The sequence below is a fragment of the Rhinopithecus bieti genome, unplaced genomic scaffold (genome assembly GCF_001698545.2).
Source record: "Rhinopithecus bieti isolate Rb0 unplaced genomic scaffold, ASM169854v2 scaffold_759, whole genome shotgun sequence".
Taxonomy (NCBI): Eukaryota; Metazoa; Chordata; class Mammalia; order Primates; family Cercopithecidae; genus Rhinopithecus; species Rhinopithecus bieti.
Window position 1 is genome coordinate 2,641,528 of NW_016803631.1, and position 24,316 is coordinate 2,665,843.

Sequence of the window (24,316 nt, forward strand, 5' to 3'; positions counted from 1 at the left end):
AATTCATGCACTGACATGTGCCTCCTCAGAAATTTATCTGGTGATTATACTTTATTTCACTGTGGTTACCATCCACAGTTCTGTGATACCATCCTTCCTGAAACCCCAGCACATGATCACCAACTGCCACATGATTGCGTCACTGCCACAGGGGAGCCCAGGACACAGCACACAAATCAGATTAGTCCAGCCTGTAAACTGAGCCTTTGCTTAATAGCCTGGAATTGCCCTCCACCCCTCAGCCCTCAGGCTTGAAATCCTATTCACCCCTCAAGCCTAATACACATGTCTTCTCCCTATGCACACTCTCTTGGCCCTCACCTCGCCCTCAGCATTGACGAATCCCCTTCAGGACTCGCAGAGTCCTCTGGGACCACCCCCCTCAGCTCTCATCCCTCGCTAGGCACTTGAGGGCTGGGGAAGTCTTACTTATTTGCTGTGGCCCCAGCACCTCACACAGGGCCACTTGTGTGACATTTAGTTGGTAATTCTTTTTTTTTTTTTTTTTTTTTTTTTTTTTTTTTTTTTGTATTTCTAGTAGAGACGGGGTTTCATCATGTTGGTCGGGCTGGTCTTGAACTCCTGACCTTGTGATCCGCCCACTTTGGCCTCCCAAAGTGCTGGGATTATAGGCATGAGCCACCGAGCCCACCAGATGTTGGTTAAACTCAGCTGTTAACCGCTAGCAGGACAATTCATGTGCGCATTTCGGCAAGGGTAAGGTTAACACTTGGGGTTTTAAAGATTTCTAGTTCCACTTTCCAGTTTTCTTTTCTTCTCTCCCTATTCAAACCAGCAGGAAAAGAGAGTAGTAGTTCAGGGGTTGGTGCCAAAATCCAGAGCCTTATCAGGGGGAATACACAAGAAGGGACAGATCTCAGATGCATTTTAAGATATTGAGAGACAGAGTCTGAGTATAAATTGGGGGAAGGAGGCAAACAGCTTTAAAAAAAATTTTTTTTAGCACTGTGATGTTCTGAGTCAAAGATGACTCAGGCTTCAAGCCTGGATGATTGGATCGTGGTGGTAGCTATTACCATAAAAAGAGGAGGAATAACTAGGGAAGATGTCGATTTCCTTTTGGATGGATTGAGTTTTGACTCTTGTCAGGACACTAAGTGGACACAGAAATGCAAACAGTTGTTTTCATAGATGAGGGTGAATGCTAAGGATCAGAGAGGATTCCAAGGCCTTCTTAGGGCCTAGGAAGACTCAGGCACTGGATACTCTCATCACCCCCATGTTCTTCTTAAGGGTACAAAACCTACCTCCTCTGAGATGGTGGGGCAGCGGGGAGTTGTGATGGTCATCCCAGGGCTTGGGGTGTGCCCAAGAGTGAGATCAGATATGTGTTTGTGGCTGTGGGGATCAGCGTATGTCACTTTCAGAATGTCAGACTTGGGACCACTCAACCAGGAGATCAAGGGCTGGCTGAGAATTCAGCAATTACAGAAGATTTATGTTTCAATGTAATATCCTTTTTCCTACAGAGATTTAAAACTTTTAAAATATAATACTGACACATACAATTTTAAAACAAGATGAGTACGTGAAGGCCATTCCTGACACTTAGGAAAAGACATTAAGCCCTCCTTTAAAGTTAAGCCTCTCTGTGCCTCACTTTCTCTCCCTGCCTTTGTCTATGCCACTAAGATTACTGCCTTTAATTCAATTCACGGAGCTTTTATTGTATGCTTACAATGAATTACAGTGTTTTGGGGACACAGTGAAAGAGAAAACATAGCCACTGCTTTTAAAGACCTTACAATCTCATCATAGAGGCCTGACATACATGCAGTAAGCTATTGACCACCATTGCAAGGCAGCATAGTTACTGACTGATAGAACATATGGGTGACCAGGTTCCCTGGGGAAGATAGAAATGGAAGTAGACGCTGAATTATTGGTAGGATGTAAAAGTGGGGGGGTGGGAAGGAGAAGGAGCAAAAAGACATGGAGATGACATTGACCATAGTATGTTTTAGGGGAATACTGGCTTCAGCACACTGGAGAAAATGGCAGATAATTTTAGTTAGGCAGAGTAGGGCCAGACTGAAGAACCCTATTTAGCTAATACATCTTGGTTGCAAGTGCTAGAAACCAACGTGAACAGCCTAAACTGTATAAAAACATGGTGGTTAGAGCTCAGATTCTGAAGTCAGATGGCCTTGGTGTGAATCCTGATTTTATCCACTGCTAACTATAGTGGACAAGTTACTTAATTTCCTTGTCCCTGTTTCCTCATATGTAAAATGAAGTAATACGTGGATTTATCGGGAATATCAAATAAGATAATTTGTGTAAGCTAACTGGAACTTTACCTGGCATATACTAACTGCTCAGGAAGTTGTATCTTTTTTGTTGATAATGTTGACGATGTTGATAATTATGATGTTGAAGCAAAGGAGAACTTATAAGGACACGGGGGTGCCTTATAGAATTCAAAGGCAGAAATGCCTCTAGATTTTAATATGGGACTAGATCAGAAAGCCATCAGGGAAAGCAGAAAGCCGGCAGGGACCCAGTCACCATCTTCTGTTTCTGTTTCTCTTAGGAGAACTGCAACATGTTTCTGTTTTCCAACAGAGTAGTCTTTCCTGTTTCTCTGTTCTCACAGTGGAATATGTTTGCCCTCAGCTCCTGAGTTGTTCATGTGGAACAATTCCAACTACCAGAAAACAAGTATGGCAGCCTCTTAGTCATAATTTCAGACTTTCAGGAAGGAAATCTACCTTGTCCAGATTCAGTCACGTGTCTACTTCTGGTCCACTCAGCTGGGCCTGAGGACAGGGTTATGCAGTACAATTGGGGCTGCCCATCTTCTAGATGGAGATCAGTTCTTAGAGAAAGGAATGACTCTTAAGTTCAAAAGACACTCAAGCTCTTTCCCTTTGGTGCGCCACTGAAGATTCTGGTGTCACCATGGGCCGCTGCCCCATTGGTGTTACCATTATTGTAAGAACAACCCAAAGCCTCTCTTCTGGCGAGGTGTTCCTGATGCCAAGATTCCCATCTTTGACCTGGGGCAGAAGTGGGCAAAAGTGGTTGAGTTTCCGCTCTGTGGCCACATGGTGTCAGATGACTGGAGCCCTGGAGGCTGCCCGAATTTGTGCCAATAAGTACATGATAAAAAGTTGTGGCAAAGATGGCTTTCACATCTGAGTGCAGCTCCACCCCTTCCACGTTATGCACATCAACAAGACGTTGTCCTGTGCTGGGCTGACAGGCTCCAAACAGGTATATGAGGTACCTCTGAAAAGCCCCAGGGCACTGTGGCCAGGGTTCACACTGGTCAAGTCATCATGTCAATCAGCACCAAGCTGCAGAACAAGGAGTATGCGATTGAGGCCCTGCGCAGGGCTAAGGCCGAGTTCCCTGGCCACCAGAAGATCCACATCTCAAAGAGGTGGGACATTACCAAGTTCAATGTGGATGAATGCGAACACATGGTGGCTGAGAAACAGCTCATTTCAGATGACTGCGGGGTCAAGTACATCCCCAATCGTGGCCCTCTGGACAAGTGGTGGGCCCTGAACTCATGAGAGCTTCCACTATGCTGCCCCTCCTAATGCCCAACAATAAATCCTACTTTCTGTCCACTTGAAAAAAAAAAAAAAAAAAAGACACCTCAAACTGACTAGGTATCTACTACAGCAGTGGTCCCCAACCATTTTGGCACCAGGGACTGGTTTTGTGGAAGACAGTTTTTCCACAGACCAGTGCAGTGCGGGGATGGTGGGGAGGGGGATGGTTTCAGGATGAAACTGTTCCACCTCAGATCATCAGGCAGTAGTTAGGTTCTCATAAGGAAAGCACAATCTGGATCCCTTGCATGAGCAGTTCACAGTAGGGTTCACTCTCCTAGAATCCAGTGCCACAGCTGACCTGACAGGAGATGGAGCTCCCGTGGTAATGTTCACTCACCCAGGGGTTTAGGACTCCTGTACTAGAGCACTCTAGCCTTCTGACCTTAGGAACATGATTTTTAAGACAATGTTATTCATTTAGGAATTCCAATGTCTGGTAAACGACCACTGAGGTCTCAGGATCTGAGTGGGAAAATGAGTATATTCTATACTTCAGGCTCTACTGAGGATAATGTTAAGGAAAATTGCATTCCAAATTTGTCTCTGAAATAGATCTTTGTGGTCCAAGAGTGAAGATAAGTTATGCATATGTAGCAGAATATCTTTTGATATAGTAACCAATGTAAATTTTCCAAGAATTGCCTGTGATCCTATGACGCTATCCTTTTGGGCAATAGATCATGAAAGATCTGGTGCCTCAAGGAAGACTGACAGAGCAGAAGCAAAACAAAAGGGTCAAGGCAGATTTGTGGCTTTAGCTGTTTTTCAAAATGATGTAGAATAATATCTAATTGAGAAAGACAATAAAGATTAGAGTAGCAATTATCACACTAGAGAATAGAAAACCAAAGTTGATTCCTTGAGAAGATCAATGAAATTGTCAAATCTTTATCTAGACTTACCAAGAGAAAAAGAGAGAAGACTTAAATTACTAAAATCAGGAATAAGAGAGGAGACATCATTACTGACCTTATAGAAATAAAAAGAATCACAAGAGAATACAGCAAACAATTGTGTACCAACAAATTAGATAACTTAAATAAAATGGACAATTCTTAGAAAGGTACAAATTACTGAAATAGACTCAAGAGAAAAAGAAAATCTGAATACATCTATAACAAGTGAAGAGATTAAATTAGTGAAAAACTACTCGCCAAGAAAAGCCAACACTGAGATGGCTTCACTGGTGAATTCTGCCAATAATGAAGCCTTAGACTTGAAAATACTTCCCGGGACCACTTATTTATTCATTTTCTAACAAATATTCGAGAACCTACTGTATGCTAGGGACTTGGAGTACAACAGTAGACAAGACAAGGTCCCTGCTGCCCAAGGGCTTGATTTGCCCTGGGAAGAGTTTTAATCAAGGCACAGTTTGTGAGCTGGAAGGGAAACTATTGTGAACTCACGGAGTCTGCATAAGACTTTATGGAATGCTGGGTTTGTGCGCAAACAACTGTTTATCTGACTGCAGTCACCTCCATCCATGCTTCCATCTCCTCTCTCCTCTCCCCTATCCTTCTGCTCCCACCTTTTTCTCCCTCTGTTGAAGCAGCCAGCCCTGCTATTCAGAAGTGAGTACCCATATCTTCTTTGCTGTTAACCACTCTGCAGTTGCTAGACAATCTCACCTGTAGACATAGGAGTTGAAGGTCTTTCCTATGTCTATTCTCAAAGTGTGGATCATCAGACCTCGAAAGAGGATAGGAAGTCATTTTCTCCCTTATCAACCCATCCCAATCTCTCCCTGGCATCTTGTGCTCCAGATGTTGGGGACAGCATTCCAAAATGCTGCTGGAGATGGGCTCTCTCCCACCTGTCACCAAGCTGTGCAGTGGGAACCAAGCTCCCACAGCCTCTAGTATAGAGGAATCTTAAAGAACATTCATCTGAAAATCTAGTGATGGTTAATACAGGAACGTCCCCTGTATTATTTCTTTTCTTTTCTTTTTTTCTTTTTCTTTTCTTTTTTTTTTTTTTTTGAGACAGAGTTTCACTCTTGTTGCCCAGGCTGGAGTGCAATGGCACAGTCTCAGCTCAGTGCAACCTCCACCTCCCAGGTTCAAGCGATTCTCCTGCCTCAGCCTCCCAAGTAGCTAGGATTACAGGTGCCCATCACCATGCCTGGCTAATTTTTGTATTTTAGTAGAGACAGGGTTTCACCATGTTGGCCAGGCTGGTCTCGAACTCCTGACCTCAGGTGATCCGCCCGCCTCAGCCTCCCAAAGTGCTGGGATTATAGGCATGAGCCGCCGCACCCGACTGGGTCTGAATATTTTCTGTAAGAAACGCTAGCACCCCTCTCAAAGGCCTTATAACCTTTTTTTCATCCTTCACAACTTTCTTCCTTAGCCAACTGAGGTTTGTCTGGGTTCACAGTCAGCGGCACTACACAAGCTCGGCTGGAATGCCTGGCTCTGGGGATTGACAGTGTGGCTCACCTGGCTGCAGGGCTGGTTTCCTGGGCATGCGACCTGTACACCTGGGCACAGGGCTCCACTCAGGCCCCACACTTGGTTTCATGCTCTGCTGTCACCATCTTGAAATTCTCAACTTTTTAAATAAGGAGGCCACATTTTTATCTTGCACTGGACCCTGCGAATTATGTATTCAGTCCCACAGGGTTGCACTGTGGACCTTCAGGGGGACTTTTCTGTCGTGTTTCTGAGGCTGGTTAGAGTGGTGATTAATCACCTGGCTCTGGGGCGGACAACTGGCATTTGAATCCTGGCTCCTTTACTTACTAGACCTGTGATCTTGAAAGTTCCTCAGCCTCTTGATTTCTTTATCAGTAAAGTGGAATAATAATAGCATGTATCTCATAGGCTCGCTGAGACAATAAAATATGTTAATACATATGACACACTCAGAATGGTGCCTGGAACATAGTAAAAAGCTGTGCAATGTTGGATGTTTTTGTTGTGCAGCTATTCCAAGGTCACATTGCTCTGTATATTTCAGCAGTGTATTTTGCACTTGGTGGTGAATCTGCCTGTTGGATTTAATTAGCTCTGTAATAGTCTCTCTTCATGAAAAGACTTGTGCGCAAAGTGGGTGTGGAAGGGAGACCCAAGCTCTGCTTTTGCTCTGCCATGGAGCAGAATTCCATGTTAGCTCTCCCTTTTCCTGACCCCACAGACATCCCATCTACTTAAAGCCATGTTTCCCAAAGTGTGGGCCACGTACCTCTGGACAGGATGATTTTAGGTACCACATAGACCCATCATTAAACAACATTCCATCTCATAGACAGTTATACATTTCTTATATCCTTTCCATCCGGTGATTATATATAGAAAAATGTCTCCACTCAGTGTTAATACTTTTTTTTTTTTGAGACAGAGTTTTGCTCTTGTTGCCCAGGCTGGAGTGCAATGGCTCGATCTCGGCTCACTGCAACCTCCGCCCCCTAGGTTCAAGCGATTCTCCTGCCTCAGCCTCCCGAGTAGCTGGGATTACAGGCGCCTGCCACCACGCCTGGCTAATGTTTTGTATTTTTAGTAGAGACAGGGTTTCACCATGTTGGCCAGGCTTGTCTTGAACTCCAGACCTCAGGTGATCCACCTGCCTCGGCCTCCCAAAGTGCTGGGATTATAGGCATGAGCCGCCACGCCTGGCCAATGTTGATAAATTTTTAACATCTCTCACATACTTGCAAATTTTCCCTATTTAGTAAAGAAAAAATTTTGCCTCCTGAACATGAAAGGAAAACCAAAAAAAAGGAAAAAACTGGCTTGGGACTTTGAGCCTACATCAGACCACAGTATCTAGTTGGAATGTTAAACATTATAATGTTCTCATTATATTTCTTTCTAGGATTAATTTATGAGTAGAGAAACTGGTTTTTCCATGTAAGGTAGTAATCCAAAGTTTCTGACTGGGGGCAAAATAACATGTGAGAAAGTGTAACGGTGTTTAAAAATAAGAAAATATTCGCAAAGAAACCCAGGGCTATGGCCAAAAGCAGAATGGAAGTGTGAGGCCACTGCAAAACAGATTGAGTCAGTTTAACACCAGTTAGCATCAACATCACAAAACATGATTTGTTGTTGTTGTTTTTGAGACGGAGTCTCACTCTGTCTCTTAGGCTGGAGTACAGTGGCATGATCTCAGCTCACTGCAACCTCTGCTTCCTGGGTTGAAGCAATTCTTGTGCCTCGGCCTCCTGAGTAGCTGGAATTACAGGAGTGTGCCACTACACCGACTAATTTACAGCTAATTTTTTTTTTTTTTTTCTGTATTTTTAGTAGAGATGGGATTTCATCATGTTGGTCAGGCTGGTCTTGAACTCTTGACCTCAAGTGATCCACCCGGCTTGGCCTCCCAAAGTGCTGGGATTATAGGTATGAACCACTGTGCCCGGCCCACAATATGATTTTCATCACAGAAATGTAATACACATTAGGAAATAAAGCAACGAGCAGTGGGGAAAACTAAGGAAGAAGTATGTGCTAAGCAGTGTCTCCCAGGATGGCAAACGGAAGTGCAGCGTAATACAGCTCAGGGTAAGACTGTCTCCAGGGAGGAACCTGCGTGGAGTAAAGAGAGGGAAAAGGAAAGGAGGGTTTTTGGTTTGAGGAAAAACAGAAAATTGAAAGCCTATGTAGTAGGGAACATGTGTATTCTTTAGACATGACTGTGATCATGCAGACAGTTAAACATCTTTGTGAGCCTCACCTGTCCTTTTGGTTGCATTTCCAAGGCCTAGACGGAGGCCGAAGCTCTCAGTGCCCTGGCTGACTTGGCCCAGATGGAGTAATTGCAGCCTGTTGCTTCCATCATTCTCCCAGTCTTTATTGTGGACAGCAAATCAGCAAGTCAGCAGTTTCCTTTTAAAGCTCATTTATTTATGTTTTTAAAAAAGTGAATTTAAAGAATAAAAGAATCCAGGGGAAACCTGGATTTAGGAAAGTGGTGAAGGCGTGTGCCATATCTGTTAGCTCCCCATCCCCTTCCCATCCACTCTACACCCTTCTCTGTCCTGCTGTATGCCCCAGGCCTGTTTAGGCCATGTCAATGTGTTATTTGCCCTCTGGCTTCTGTTGGGGGTCCTTAATGGGGAGCACTAGCAGGAAAATGGGGGAGGAGGAACAGTGAAGTCAGAGAATCTGTGGTCCTGCTCCCTCCCTGCAGGGTTGCTGCTGGCTGACTGTGTCCCTGTACTGCAGGTCTGCAGCCCCCCGTGCTTCCCCTCCTTCTCTGGTCTCTTCAGGGGTAGCATAGTAGCAGCTTCTACTGCCAGTAGCTTCAGGGAACTGCATTATCCCTGTGGTTTCCCCACAAAAGACTACAGCAAATAGTCCTTTTCTTAAATTCTCCCAGCACAGATTGAGCGCACCATCTGTTTTTGGCTGGGCTGCAGCTGATATAAGGTTATTTACAAAGATCAAAGTTTGGGAAACAGTAACCCAGAGGAAATCTACCTGTATTCCCCAAGATCTCTCTGATCCCTCAAACCTTCCAGATATCCAGAGGAGGTAGTGGTAAGGGTTAGTAAATGGTGCCATCTTCCTCCCCACCCTTCATCCCCTCTCTTGTTCCAAGTACTTCTTTTAGTTGCTATTTTAATACAGATAATGCAATACTGTTTTCTGCAATGCCACGGAGTATAAATCTCAACTTTTTGTAGGTAACAGAATTCCATTCAAGTAAAACAGTTAAATGATTCAGGTACTCCATTAAGTTTTATTTTTAAAAAATTGTTTACTCTGTACATGTTTCTATTGAATCCTAAGTACAGATATCCAAGGAGCTAAAGCAAGTGCAGTTAAGTATGCATGGGAAAGCTAAAACGGGTATGTACATAAGATCAGCAACAGAAACCAAGCTCTGTAAAACGAGTTCTCCCTCCCCTCCAGGGTGGCTCATTATGGAGAAAATAAGAAAGAGCTTTGCCTTTCTCCATAGCAGTAGTGGTCTACAATAAGCTGCACACATACATCCCTCATCACACCTCCCTCCAAAAAAAAAAAAAAAATCGCAAGAAGATGTGTCCTGCCCAGGTTAAACTATATGCAGGCTATCTTCAGGTCATGAGAAGCAGTCACACTTGCTTGTAAATTCACCGGTTCAGGTAAGCAAATCACCTTTTCTCTGGAAGAGAAGAACAATAAGAGAGCAGTGGCTGGTGAGGAGACAGGGCTTGGCATTCTGTGGCTTTTGAATTTCCATGATGTCTGATGAAAGAAGTCTGCAGTCACCTACAATTAAGAGCCAGTTCCTATGGTCCAAGGGCCGGAAGGTGGTAAGGTTAATGACATAAATGCCTTTAGAGGAAGGGAAAGGGGATGTGGATTCTGGATCCACACCCATGAATGTGACCCGTGATACGTTTGGAGTGGAGGCCACAGAGAAGAAAATATGCAATGAGAAAATTTTGTTCTAATGAAACCTTACATAGAAACCAAATATGTAGAACAAACACAGTGGAATTTCCCCGACCCAAGATGGTCCCACAGAAGGTTCTGGAAAGCTGGATCTCTGTCATCTCTGCTTCTAAGATGGTAATCACTATGATGAGCTTGAATCTCAACAAGCAGCACATCTAAGACCAGGACTGATCTTTGATGTGTGTGTGCATCTGGGGCGGAAGTAGATACTGGAGCTTACCTGTGATTGACAGGCAAAAGGGCAGTGCAGAACTTCCCAATAATAGTAGTCCGGTCTTTTTTCCAAACTCGGTTGGAAGACTGAAACTTGAATTTCACTTGGTTTATCTGGCACTGTGGGGTGGCATGGGCTATGATTCCTTTCCCGTGAAGTTGCTGCTTAGGTCTGCAAGGAAAGGGGCAAGGGAAAGTAAAGGACTACAGCCCTTACGGCCTGTGCTTTCCCTTTGGCTCCAGTCAGGCTCTGCTGGTGGCACTGGTTGGCTGTCATGTACCAAGGGGTTAGCTCCTTACCATAGTCCTTTGTGTCACCCTCACCAGCCCCTCTGCCCACACCTCCAGCTTTGAATATGACCAAGAAAGTAGTTGTTGATTTTTTAGAGTGAACAAGTAGACACTGCAACAGAATAGTAGCTCCTGGATTTTCATATCTGGAAAAACTGTTCCTCATTCTTGGATTCCCAGCTGGAGGAGACCTTCACCTTTACATCCAATTACCCAGAAGTAGAAACCCTCTTTTAGAGCATTCCTTTTCAAAGAAATCTGTGTAAGGACTTTTCTATTTTAGGCTAAGTATGAATGTGTGGGTGGGAACAGCGACAAGAAAACAGATCATGAGGCACAGACAGAGCTGGGTGGAACCCAGGTTTTGTCTTCCCAGCTGTGTGGCTTTGGACAAGTTACCTAACCTGGCAAGGTGGCTGTGGAGTCACTAGCAACTAGGTGTAAGTCCCAGCTTCCCTACATGCTGCTATGAACTTGAACCACAGGGTTTGGTTCATACTGACTTCAGCCTAGGAGGCTCAGAGTGAAAACAGTATCCAGTTCTGTCTTAACCCACCCTCTTGGCTTTGCCCCTCAGATTCCCTATCTGTTTAAAGATTTAGGCACCACTTTGGACTGAGACAAAGATGAGGGAGGAGTATGAAGTGATCAACCTAGCAGGGTGCTTCCAAAAGGGCTGTGGTACCCCCTAGGTACTAGGTACTGGAGACAAAAGCAAAAAATCGTGAGATTCAATGAGGACAGTCTTCATGCTGAGTGCAAGGCACAGCCCAGCCAGCAGAGCCTGAGGGTGGTGAGCAGGGGATCAGGGAGAGTGCCCAGCAGGGCTGCACCACCCAGCTAGGGAAGGAATTTGATTTGTGGGGCCCTTTGTGATCCTCCCTGGCCTCTGAGTGGGACTCTGAGAAAGAGGAAAGAAGGAGGGCGCTGCGTTCCTCTCGGCGGGGGCCGGGGGGTGTGGGGAGCCACCCTTGCCAACTCGGTTTCCTGTTCCTTTCTGGCCTTCACAGAGTGATGACAAGGCTTCTTTGTGTTCTTTGTGGTCCAGGGTTAGTCATATATCTTGTTTTTTCCTTCTAAGGGAAGATCATTATAATTTTGTTTAAAAACCAGTCCCTCTTTTTTTAAATTCACAAGTCTTTTGAAATACCTCAGAGGAAAAAGTAAGATTATTTCCTTTAAGAAACAGCTTAGATTGAAGAGTTTGTAAAATTCAAGGAATATGAAAAATCTTTTAAGTGAGTGATTTGAGGAGTTGGCCCAGGTTAATTCTCCAATTAGAAGGAAATCTTAGAGTCGCGTAAAGCTATAGAAATTTGGAGAAAGACCACACGTAACCTTCTCCCCATTTTTCCCCCAGTTTCTGATCTGCAAGAAGTAAGTCATGTTCTGGTGCCTTCTTCAAAAGAGTTATGTGAACCTGCTCGGGGAGGAAGAAGCGCTAATCTGTGGATGTTGACTGGAATTGCTTGGGGAGCTTTTAAAGTGTGGCTGTGGAGCCTATGCCCAGAGACCCTGATGTGATTGTTCTGGGGTGGGGGACTTGGCATCAATATTTTTTAAAGCTCTCCAGGTGATTCTAATGTGCAGCCAGAGTTGTGGGTCATTTTCATGACTCCTGCCAGTGTTGTCGGACCTACCAATGGGCTAGAAGATGATGAAAACACCCTTCTAGAAGTAGCACAACCTTGAGCGGGTCTAATGAAAGGTATTTGGCTTACTGATACATAGCCACAGTCTGCAAGGCCCTGTGGGCACCTGCAGGCCTGTGTTGGAATCCTGATGGCTGTACGTAGCTGTGTGACCTTGGGTGAGCCAGAAGGAGCACCAGCTAGTGGCCAGGGATTTGGGAGCGAAGAAGGGCGCTCCTTCCAGCAGAAACTTGTAGTGCCTCTTAGCAGAGTTCATGTCCAACACCCCAGCCTGAGAAACATCTCCAAACTCACATCTGATCTCATCACTGTCCTGTTTAAAACTCCCAGTGGCTCTCCAAACTACTCTCAGGATAAAAACCTGTCCTTCAAGGCCTGGCAGGGTCTGGCCCTGACTTGCCTCTCCAGCCTCACACCATCCCCATAACCCTAAATCTGTGCTCCATACACACCAGAGGTGTCACATTCTCCCTAAGCCCGGCCTGGGTAGCTCCTGGAAAGCCTCGAAATCTCCACTCATCATTTCCTCAGACTCAGTCAGGCTCCGTCTTCCAGGCTGTCACTCTCAGGGCGTTGCTGACACATTTAAGTGTGTATGCGCTGGTCATTTCCCTGTTTGCTCTGGATTGTTCTGTTCCCCTGCAGGTTCCCCCACCAGCAGGTTCCAGTGAGGTCTAACCCAGTGGAAGCATGCTCAGGTGGGTGGCTGCTTTGCACAGGGATTCCAGAGGGGCTGCACTTCCCATGGGTTCAGCTCCTGCCAAGCAGCCTTCTCTGTGGACCCAGCTTTGCCAGTGCCACTCCTGCTTTGTCTCTCTAGCTTAGGGTGGTAGTGGCTCCTGTTGTGAGTAATCTCTGCATTGTGTCCCCATCTCTCAGTTTTTCAGCTCATCCAACACACTTGTAATGAGTTCGCCATGCTAAATTCCTTCTCTTGGACCTATCTCTGACTGAGACAGTGACAGTGACAGTGACATTATCTGACAGTCTGTCTCCTGCTGGCTTGTGAATAACTAACCAGTTGCTTTTTAAAGAAGTATGCACCATGGCTGCTGCCTTCCTATCCCCTGCAGGCTGTGGCTCCCTACAGTTGGGGTTCTTTACCCTCTCACTTCAAGCGTAGTTCCACCAGCCCCCAAACCCAGTCTGCCCCAACAAAGGAAGGGAATGATTAGCCCCAGTTCCAGGAATCACCCATCATCAAGCCCTCCTGGCTGCTAGTCTGGCCCTCAGCTTGCACTCCTTTGCTGACTGACCCTGTGCCTCAGATTCCATTCTGGTAACTAACCTAGAACTGCTCTGCTTTCCCAGGAGTGGGTGCTCTCCAGGCTCTGGCTAGCCCTGCCTGGGCTGGTGACTGAGGCCCTCCTCCCTACTGACATCCCTGATACCCGCACGGCCTGGATTCCAGAGTGCTGTTTTCCCTCAGGGACCTGATTCCTATGTCCTCTCTACCATGTTGGCCTGGCATGTTGCGACATGCCGTCCCTGCTGCCTGCCTACCCTGCCTGCCTGCCCTGCCTGCTCTCATCTGAATCTGTTATACTTGGACCCACTACTGAGCATCTCCCCAGCATGTGTCTGTGGCTGGATCTATAGTAGGTGCTGCCCCCAGCCGAGCTGGCTGGGCCCCGGAATCAGCAATCACACAGTACCTGACCTGGGTTGTCCATGTGTGTAAAATGAAAAAGTAACCAGCTCCTAAGGGAAGGGGTCAACCAGGTAGGACACTTACGTACATGGTGATCTTAGATGAGAAGGTGACGTTACTGCTAAGGAAGGTAACCTCGATGTTGGTGTCCTTTTTTCTCAGTTCCTTCAAGTGAAACTCCACGAGGCTGTGATGCACTAGGAAACCAAAGCACAACAGAGACTGGGCCAGAGGGCAGAAGGCGCAATGAGCAAAAACCCCAGAGAGCAGCAGTGTGGTTGGGAATCTTGGCTCTATCTCTTAGTAGTTGTGTGCCCAGGAGGAGATTACCTATAATCTCAGATCCTCAGTTTCCTCAAGTGTAAATTGAGGATAATAAAAATAGACACTTGGCCGGGTGCAGTGGCTCATGCCTGTACTCCCAGAACTTTGGGAGGCCGAGGCGGGTGGATCACCTGAGGTCAGGAGTTTGAGACCAGCCTGACCAACATGATGAAACCTCATCTCTATTAAAAATACAAAAATTAGCTGGGTGTGGTGGCGCACATCTGTAATCCCAGCTACTCAGGAGGCTGAGACAGGAGAATCGCTTGAACTCAGGAGGCAGAGGTTGCAGCGAGCAGAAATCGCACCACTGCACTCCAGCCTGGGCGGCAGAGCAAGACTCCATCTCAAAAAAACAACAAAAAAAAAGTAGACACTCTAGGTCTGAGATAAATGGGTTAATATGTATGAAGTCCTCAGGCCAGTGCCTGTGCCTAGGAAGCATTCAGTAATGTTGGTTTTTGTTATTTTGTAATACTAATGTTTTACCTCCCCTTGTTTGCTGACATTTTCATGGTGGGATGATCTTGAATGAGCCAAGTGCATCTGTCATATACGGCTATCCTTTGAATGTTTGTGCCCCCTCCAAATTCATGTTTAAACTGAATGCTCTGTGCAACAGTATTGACAGGTGGGGCCTTCGGGGGAAGGGATTACATCATGGTGGCTCTACTATCATGGATGAAATAGTGCCTTATACAATGGCTCAAGGGAATTGGCAAGGCCCTTTTTTTGACGTCCTGCCTTCTGCTCTGTGTGAACGCAGTATCTGTCCCCTCTGGAGAACGCAACAGCAAAGCACCTTCTTGGAAGCAGAGAGTGCAACCCTTATAGACATGGAATGCCGGCGCCTTGATCTGGGACTTCCCAGGCTTCAGAGCTGTGGGAAAATAAATTTCTGAGCTTTGTAAGTTACCCAGTCTCAGGTACAGCGTCATAGTAGCACAAATAGACTAAGACATAAACTAAAGATTTAACTCGTAAGATCAGGCACGGTGGCTCACTCCTGTAATCCTAGCACTTTGGGAGGCCTAGGCGGGCAGATCACCTGAGGTCAGGAGTTTGAGACCAGCCTGGTCAACACGGTGAAACCCTGTCTCTACTAAAAATATAAAAATTAGCCGGACATGGTGGCGGGCACCTGTAATCCCAGCTACTCAGGAAGCTGAGGCAGGAGAAGCACTTGAACCCGGGAGGCAGAGGTTGCAGTGAGCCGAGATGGTGCCATTGCACTCCAGCCTGGGCAACAAGAGTGAAACTCTGTCTCAAAAAAAAAAAAAAAAAAAAAAAAAAAAGAGAGATTTAACTCATAAAATATAGCAACGGCCCTGCTCCCTCTCCACATACCCAACGTCAGGGAAGGAGGCTGTGTGTGTAGGAGACTGCTCCTCTCCCTGTGGCCACTGGTTGCGTATGTGGCATCCAGACTCTCCTTTGAGCAGCGTGGATGCTGGAGCTCTCAAGGTGAGTATCGCCAACATAGACTGGGTGTACAACCTGGGCCACGGTGATATCCCTGGGACCTGTTGTCCCTCTGACAAGAGAAGGGAAGAAAGATTACAGGCCAGGCATGGTGGCTCACACCTGAAATCCTGGTATTTTGGGAGGCCAAGGTGGGCAGATAACTTGAGCCCAGGAGTTCAAGACCAGCCTGGGCCACATGGCAAGACCCAGTCTCTACAAAAAAACAAAAACAAAAAATTAGCTGGGCATGTGGTGTGTGCCTATAGTCCCAGCTCCTTGGGAGGCTGAGATGGGAGGATCACCTGAGCCAGGGAAGTTGTGGCTGCAGTGAACCGTGACTGTGCCACCACACTCCAGCCTGGGTGACAGTGGGAGACCCTGTCTCAAAAATAAATAAATAAATAAATAAATAAATAGATAAGAATTAAAAAATTTAAGAAAAGCCAGGCGCAGTGGCTCACACCTGTAATCCCAGCACTTTGGGAGGCTCAGGCGGGCAGATCACCTGAGGTCAAGAGTTCGAGACTAGCCTGGCCAACATGGTGAAACCCTGTCTCTACTAAAAATACAAAAAAATTAGCCAGTCATGGTGGCGGATGCCTGTAATCCCAGTTACTCAGTAGGCTGAGGCAGAAGAATTGCTTGAACCCAAGAGGCAGAGGTTGCAGTGAGCCGAGATCGTGACACTGTTCTCCAGCCTGGGTGACAGAGTAAGACTCTGGCTCTAAATAAATAAATAAATAAATAAATAAATAAATAAATAAGAAAAGAAAGATTACAGTTTCCCTAACACACTGTCCTTTTTTTATTAAGGAGTAGGTGCACCTGGTGGCATTTTGCAATCGCTTTAGTCTCAGGGAATTTTCCCAGGCTCCTTTGGTGATGGAGACATAGCTAGAGATGCAATCCTTCGCCTCTACTCTACCTGTACTTTTTCATTTGCCATATTTGATGGGCTAACACTGGGGAGGGGAACATAAACTGGATGCAGGTGAACTCAGCACTAAGTTGGAGGAGTGCTATGGCCCATCTGGGCTCCCTGGGGTTAGTAACAGGGCTCACCAAAAGGTGCCAAGATGCCAAGAATCCACGAGAAGAAAAGAGCCTTGAATGTTTCCCCTCCACAGAGGAGGACATCTGACACCACACCCCATCTGTCTCTCCTTCTCAGATGTTACTGTGGGATATCAATTGTTATGGGGACAGGCAAGGGCTGAACTGGAATGGATGATATTTGCAATGTGGAAAAAATAACTAACTTACATAAACTTTAGGAATTTAATTCTCAGGGCTGAGTTTGCTATATAATATTATTAATACTTCTTCCTTTGCTAGCAGGTATCATTGATTAAGAAAGTTTTCTAAGATTCTGTTTCTTCTTCTTTATTTATTTTTTCTTTTTTTTTTTTTAAAGAAACAGGTTCTTGCTCTGTTGCCCAGGGTGGAATGCAGTGGTATAATCAGCTCACTGCAGCCTCCAACTCCTGGGCTCAAGCAATCCTCCCACCTCAGCCTCCCTAGTAGCAAAGACTACAGGTGAGCACCATCATGCCTGGCTAATTGTAAACAATTTTAGTAGAGACTGGGTCTCATTATGTTACCCAGGCTGGTCTCAAACTCCTGTCCTCAAGCGACCCTCCCACCTCTGCCTCCCAAAGTGCTGGGATTACAGATGTGAGCCACCGCGCCTGGCCTACTTCTTTCTTCACTAAATTACCCTGGAGGCCCCAAGGGAGCCAGGCCTAATGTTGGGTGGGTGGGAATTAGTGGAATCAAATGTGCACAGGAACATGTCTCATGTCATACAATACAGAGTCCTGGGTGGTGGGTCAGGAGGCCTGGATCCAAGTCCCAACTCTGCTGCTTACAAGTCATGCTGCCTTGCCTAAGACACTGAGCCTCTCCATGCTTCAGTTCCTTCATCTGCAAGCAATAGCCCTCAACTTATCACACAGGACATGTTAAGGATGGGGTGAAGTAACGGAGAGAAGGTACACTATGTGAAAAACTGTTCTATGAGGGAATATATTGTTTAAAAATTGTTTGTTAGAAGATCCTCTGCCCATGCTGGCGCATGCCTGGCACAGGTCAACATTGCTGAAGTCAAAACAGGCCAAGGGTGCTAGGCATGGGAGCCCAGTGCCACGGTGGCCTAAGAGTAGCTGGAGAGCTGCTTCTCCCTACCCACTCCTGAACATACCCATATCTGTCCAGGGAGAGCAGGGAGTATCCAGCTTCCATCCCTAGAAGTGACAGCTCAGGGCAGAGCATGCAGGCAGGCATGCCTGTTTCTGTATCCCTCTGTGGTTTTGGAACCAACAGGGCTATGCTTCTGGAGGCATGGGGAGGTGGTCTCACAACAAATATGAAACAGTCAGAAAAAGTATGGCTCTGTGAACCCCCTCAGCAGGGACCTTAACATGCTTTTAACCTCCAGGCATTCCCCAAACTTTCCTGCCAGGTGTATTCTTAGCTGCACAGACACAGAGGCGCCAGCTCAGGTTGCTGTGAATCTGCCCAGCAGCTGGAATTAGAAGCCAGGACATCTGGTCCTGGCAGCACCGCGTCCACCACCAGACATAACATCCTCCTGCATGCCAACTCTGACGGGGTGGTGCTGACAGAAGGGGAGCTGAGACATACAGCCTGCAGACAGCAGGTTTTCAGAAGATGGAACCATGGTGGTGGTGAGGAAGGAGTATAGATTTTAGAGTCAGAAGACCTGGAGTTGAGTTCTGACCTTTTCACCCAGCTGTGGAGCCTCAGGCATGCCACTTGGTCTCTCAGAGCTTCCCTTTCCCTACGTCTCCCAGTTGGGTTGTCAAATGAGCTGATAAGGATGTGAAAAGCCACAGTTGACTCTGTAGTCCATTTTGTTCCTAAGATGTAGCCATAAATTTTCTCTGGCATGAAGGTAGAAACACCCTAACTATTCCTCTCCCAAAATCTCCAATTGACTAAGGGAAGGAAATTATTATTGATTGGGTTCCAGTCCCTGTGCTAGTGACCCCCTGTGCGCCATTTTATTTTATACTCACAATTGATTCTTTAAAGTAGGTACCGTTATGGTTCCCGTTTTCACATAAGGATATAGAGTTCGGAGAGTTTAAATAACCTGCTCCTGATCACACAGCTGGTAAGTAGAGAAGCTGAGATTCAAATCCACGCCTAGGTGAGCACAGAGTCTGAGCTCTGGGCTCCATATCACATGGCCTTCTAGTACCAGGAAGATATTGTCACAAAGATCCCTCCACTGACCCGACACAAGCTGACCAGAAAATCAGTTAAAATTGGGTGGCATACAGTTTATCATCCAAACCAGCATGCTTTATCCTGTACACATGATAAAGCAGACAGGATCCCAGGATAACCAGCATAAACCAGGAAATACAGTCACCCTAGTTAAGATGCACATAGCGTAGAGAAGGATGATGGTTCAGCTTGTAATGTATTTCATGGATTCTGGACACACTTTTCTTTCACATTTAACGTTGTTACAACCACTAGCATCCTAGCTTCAAAGAAACACCATGGTTAGGAGTAACCGTGGGAAGCTGGAATGCATCTGTGAAGGGGAAGGAGAGCAGAGGGAAAGGTTCAGTATTTCCCAGGGACCCCCATGTTGGAGGCTGCCAGATTTAGAACCACATAGGGTGGGCGCCAAGAAGTGGGAAATGAGAGAGCAGAAAGGAGATGGCCAGAGGACACTTCTAAACACCACTCTAGAGAAGACCTACTGGAGGGTAAATTTGGAGGGTCGGAGGAAATAGGACCAGTAGATAGACGTAAGAAACCCCAAGCCCTTATCTGAAGAGCAATCGGTTGGACTCACTCCGAAAGTTTTGGTTCAGATCAGGGGCTGTTGCCCCACCTCCGGTGTTGCTTTTGCCCTTATCATTCACTCCCACCCAGACTACCACACTGGGCTGGGCACAGCCCAAGCCGAAGCCCTGGACTCTTCCGGTGGCGCCCTGGCAGAGCTGAGCTCATGCATTTCCCCCTACTCACTGCAGTACGGAGCCTTGGAAGTAGTCAGGAGGTAGACTTTCACTTCCTTGGGAAGTGGCTCTATCTTGACACCGCCTTGTTCCACCAGGCCTGAAAATAAAGAAGCAAAGACAGCAGAGTCCTGAGAAGGCTATCTTAGGGTCCCACAGCACCCAGCCACATGTTTATTAATTCACGCACCCATTTATTCCACAGACATCTACACTCCACACGCACTATGAGAGTGCAGAAAGGAGAATGCAGAAAGGATAATGCAGAAAGGAGACAGCCAGAGGACACTCCTAAACACCACTCTAGAGAGAAAACCCACTGGAGGGTAAATTTGGAGGGTAGGAGGAAATAGGATCAGTAGATAGACGGTAAGAAGCCCCAAGTCCTCATGCTGTATTCTGAGGTGAGTCCTGTGATCCCAGCAACTTGGTCCAGTGGGCAGTAAACACACACATAAACGGCACTATGCTTTTTAGATCATCTGACTCATCTTGGCAGGTAATTATAAGAAATCTGAAGCTGCATCTCTAACTTGCAAAACCAATCTCCTATAGCAGTTGTTTTCATGACACTTACATCCCGTGCAGTGGGAGCACGGTGGAGCACGGTGAAGCACGAAGTGTTTGACCTGAAGACTAGTGGATGACAGGTGGGGAGAGCGCATTCTGGGAAGAGAGTATGGTTAGGACCAAGGCACACAGGTGGGGAAGCCTGATGTGCACCTGGAAGTACAAGTAGTTAGCACCATCCGGTGTTCAGTGCAAGGGAAAGTGTAGTGACAGATGAGGCTGGGCACACAGTGTGAAGCAGCTGTTATGTCTGTGGGTCCATGGCATGTAGGGGAAACTGACATATGCATAATGAGTAGGAAATAATGTTGACTTGTTCTATCATGGGAAGCTACCCTACTTTACTATTTTGTCAAGCTGGTACCCATTTCACTCATATAAGCAGTGGCAAGCTGCTACAGTTGAGTGGCAGCCAGGGGTAGCGGGAAGTAAGAGAGTGGGAAGGAGAGAAACCGTTTCCACTGCCCAGGAGTTTTTCCTGGAGCTCTTCATCCTGGATAACCACAAGATATTCATAGCAATGGTCTACACAAGTGAGTTAGAGGCCAGATCCTGCAGCCTTCCTGGCACCCTTTCCCCAGACTGGTCTGGATCATCCAAGAAGGTACCCAAGCCCCCCAGCAACTAGGCATCTCCCCAGCTGCCATGAGGCCACCAGAATCTTAGACCTCTAATGTGGGTCTTGTGTTCCACTCTTAGGGATTCCCCACCACACAGAGAATTAGGGTCTATGAAGAACTGGAGAATGGCAAGAAGTGAGAAAGATCTATAAGCAGCATCTGGTCCGAGAGTGGGGGAACCTGTATGTGGGAAGGGTGTGTGTGGAGCAAGGATGGCCATAGGGAACACTATAGAGGGTGAGGGTTGGGGCACGAGAACCAACCGTCCATCTCCAAGTAAGAACAGGCTGAGCACCTCATCGCTTAATTTTCTTTTCCCCAATTGGATAGAATTCTTGACCACAGGAGATCAGGACATTAAGAGGGGACAAGTAGCAGGGCTTGAACTTTCCTCACATTGTCAAAGGAAGTCAAAGGGGAAGCACTTTACCTATCCTTGGGCAGGAAAGTAAAAAAGGGTTAAAACAGTCCAGACAGTGTCCGGCAAGGAAGGCCTTGTAGCTGTCACAGGGAAAGGCCATCAGTGGACAGGAATTCTCCAGGGCGCTGATGTAGAGGTGCACGGCCCTCATGTGATCACAGATCAGATAAGTATAACCTGAACAGAGAAAAAACACAACCAAGGTTTCAGTCAAGACAAATGGAATTCCCTCTGTGCTGCTCACTGAAACTCTATTGAATTTTATATTCCAGCAAGCTGTAAATAAATGCATGTGAGTCCCCTCAAATCACTTTTTCAAAATATTAGTGTACATGGTTACTACATTCTACTTTCTCATTTTACTTTTCCTGAGATACATAAGCATAATCCATCAAGAAAATTGCTTGATTTGAGATGCATTCTTTTCTTTCTTTTCTTTTCTTTTTTTCTTTTGAGACAGAATCTCACTCTCTTGCCCAGGCTGGAGTGCAATGGCATGATCTCGGCCCACTGCAACCTCTGCCTCCTGGGTTTAAGCAATTTTTCTGCCTCAGTCTCCTGAGTAGCTGGGCTAACAGGTGCACACCACCACACTTTGCAAATTTTTGCATTCTTCATAGAAACAGGATTTTGCCATGTTGGCCAGGCTGGTCTCGAACTCCTGACCTCAGGTGATCCACCTGCCTCAACCTCCCAGAATGCTAAGATTACAGGTGTGAGCCACCATGCCCTGGCCTTGAGATGGATTCTTATATGATCATGCAAACTCTCCTTCATAAAATGGGAATATATAGAGAGTTGATGATGCTGCCCCACTTCTCAAAATGGGTATTTGTGCATATTTTTACTTTCTTCATCATCACCCATACAACAAATTTTTTACAACCTCATTATACCCAACCCAGCAGTGAGACTGCTGCATCAGCCGCAGTTTATGGTGGATCACTCTCTACAGCCAATGTGCTGAGGTTCACCGGGCCAAATGACTGATATGCTGAATTTGTCAAATATCCCAGTTTACCAAAACTTAGTTGCATTGTTATTTACTATTTAAGTTTGCAGCATTCGACATTGGTTAAATTAGCTGGAACTAAGAAGTATGTGGTGAGCTATAACTCCAGGGTCCTGGGGTCTTCAGACTCTCCCTGTACCTTGAGACCTCGTTGCTGAGACCTGCAACCAAAGCCAAGCAGTATTTTGACTTTCCTTTTCCCTGTGGTTGGGACACTTTCTATGGCCAAGCTCTTTCCAGTTGTAACAGGGAACTGGGGCAGAGACAAACTAAACCCTTCTCAAATTGTGTTATGGAGAAAAAGTGAAAAGTGGTCAATTGAAATGCCACCAAATCTTCAAAAGCCATTGAAACCAAACTCCTATTTTATCAGAATTGCTGAGAAATTCACAAATTGCAAAAGAAGCATGTTTTGGAAAACTAGTAAATTTGGTAAAATCGATGAGTAGTTACTCAATAAGATTGTCAAAGGAATCCTTAAAATGTTAGAAATTTGGTAAAGCAAGACAAGACTAAAAACATAGTAAACAGAAATCAGCATTTTAATTTTATATGAAATGCTGAGATATTGGTTATATTCATAAGATATAAGAAAACCAAATAATTATTGATCTTAGCTTTTGACAAATTTAGTATGCTAAGAATATATCAATAAATATATTAAAAAGAACATTCCAGAAGGCTGTATTTAAAGAGAGGAAATGTACGGTCATTGAATGTGTTCAAAAAGATCATCTTGAAAACAATTTTAGAGAACTGTTAGAGTTGGTAAATGTGGTAAAATGACTGGGCAGTGAATTGATCCTTCTGCTCACCAGCTTTGGGCAGGATGGCTTGCTTCTGCCAAAGCAAGGCTCTGTAGAGGATGCAGTTGGTGTGGACTGTGCCACACCCGCCCCTCAAATGCCTGGGCTCTGAAGACATCCATCCTTGAATACACTCTGAGTAAAGCATTATGGGACATAGCAAAGGACACTTGTAAAGCAGACCCTCTGTAGGCCATTCTGGCTGACTCAATACAAAAGCTGTTGGTGAATTCCAATCTCTGGGGTTGCCAAATACCAACTCTTACTGGATTTCTGACCTGCGTAAAAGTAGGTGGGGCAGCCGGGTTGGTCTTGGCCTCCATTGACAAAGTAGTCCACGTGTCCAACAGGAATCCGAATACCGAAATCTGAAAGGAGACAGAACTCCATTAACTTCTTTGCTTCAGGGAGTTGGCTGGGAGCAGGCCTCAAACTCTGACCTCAGGAGCCCACCCACTCTCTGCTCCGTCACTTCTAAGTGCTGTGAGACTTCACAGGATGAGCCCTCAGGCAGATTTTCCTTTCCTTTACTTTTCTTTACAGGCTGGAGTGCAGTGGCACGATCTCTCACTGCAACCTCTGCCTCCTGGATTCAACAATTCTCCTACCTCAGCCTCCCAAGTAGCTGGGATTATAGGCTCATGCCACCACACCTGGCTAATGTGTGTGTGTGTGTGTGTGTGTGTGTGTGTGTTTAGTAGAGACAGGGTTTCACCAGGTTAGTCAGGCTGGTCTCAAATTCTTGACCTCAGGTGATCCACCCACCTCAGCCTCTCAGTTTTCTAAAGGGATTTTTCATGCTAAAAGGAACCAAAGAGATTCAGTTGGTAAGATGCTCATATTTGCCTAAGCAAATCAAGAAAATATCCTGTAACACAAGTTTTGTAACTCAGTAAATGTTATAAACTTGGTAAAGTTCCTCATTGAGTAGTATCGGTTTTCCTTTGAGTAATAATAGTTCAGGTAAACATGTTTGGGGTCACATTTCCACAGTCCCCCCTAAAACATATCTTTGTGCTCTCCTGAGTGGAAATAGGACATGGCTCCAGAGCTGAGGTGAGAGAGCATCTTCTGCCCTCATTCTGTCCCTGTGACCAACTCCTGGATGCTCTGCTGTGTCAGACTTGAACCCTCAGACTGGCTCAGGCCCAGCTGCTGAAGACCCCGACTTTCTCCTTCCTATCACCTGTCACTATTGGAAGAAAATGATTGTGTATTATTTGCTTACTACCATCGACCTGGAGGTTAAGCAATGACCTAGAAGCCACCCTTGAGTCTTGCCTTTCCCTCATACCCCACATGCAGCCCTTCACGAGTC

At 45.9% G+C, this 24,316-nt stretch overlaps 1 protein-coding gene and 1 pseudogene across 2 annotated transcripts in view; one reads left to right on the forward strand and one right to left on the reverse strand.

The window, feature by feature from the left end:
* The first annotated feature begins 1,389 nt into the window (after positions 1-1,389).
* Positions 1,390-3,542, forward strand: LOC108541436 (60S ribosomal protein L10-like; annotated as a pseudogene).
* Positions 3,543-9,252: 5,710 nt separating this feature from the next.
* PLA1A (phospholipase A1 member A) overlaps positions 9,253-24,316 on the reverse strand; it is a 32,317-nt gene continuing 17,253 nt past the window's right edge. Inside the window, exons 6-11 of one of the 2 annotated variants that reach the window (XR_001889094.1) lie at positions 23,277-23,366; positions 21,190-21,357; positions 19,580-19,669; positions 13,868-13,980; positions 10,197-10,361; positions 9,253-9,680 (exon numbers count right to left, since the gene is read on the reverse strand). Coding sequence is in view for 1 of the 2 variants with exons in the window: in XM_017891584.1 (XP_017747073.1) it covers positions 9,596-9,680; positions 10,197-10,361; positions 13,872-13,980; positions 19,580-19,669; positions 21,190-21,357; positions 23,277-23,366 (707 nt within the window). In the remaining variant the exon portion in view is untranslated. The remainder of the gene's footprint in view (positions 9,681-10,196; positions 10,362-13,867; positions 13,981-19,579; positions 19,670-21,189; positions 21,358-23,276; positions 23,367-24,316) is intronic. The other variant, XM_017891584.1, reaches the window with a different exon arrangement.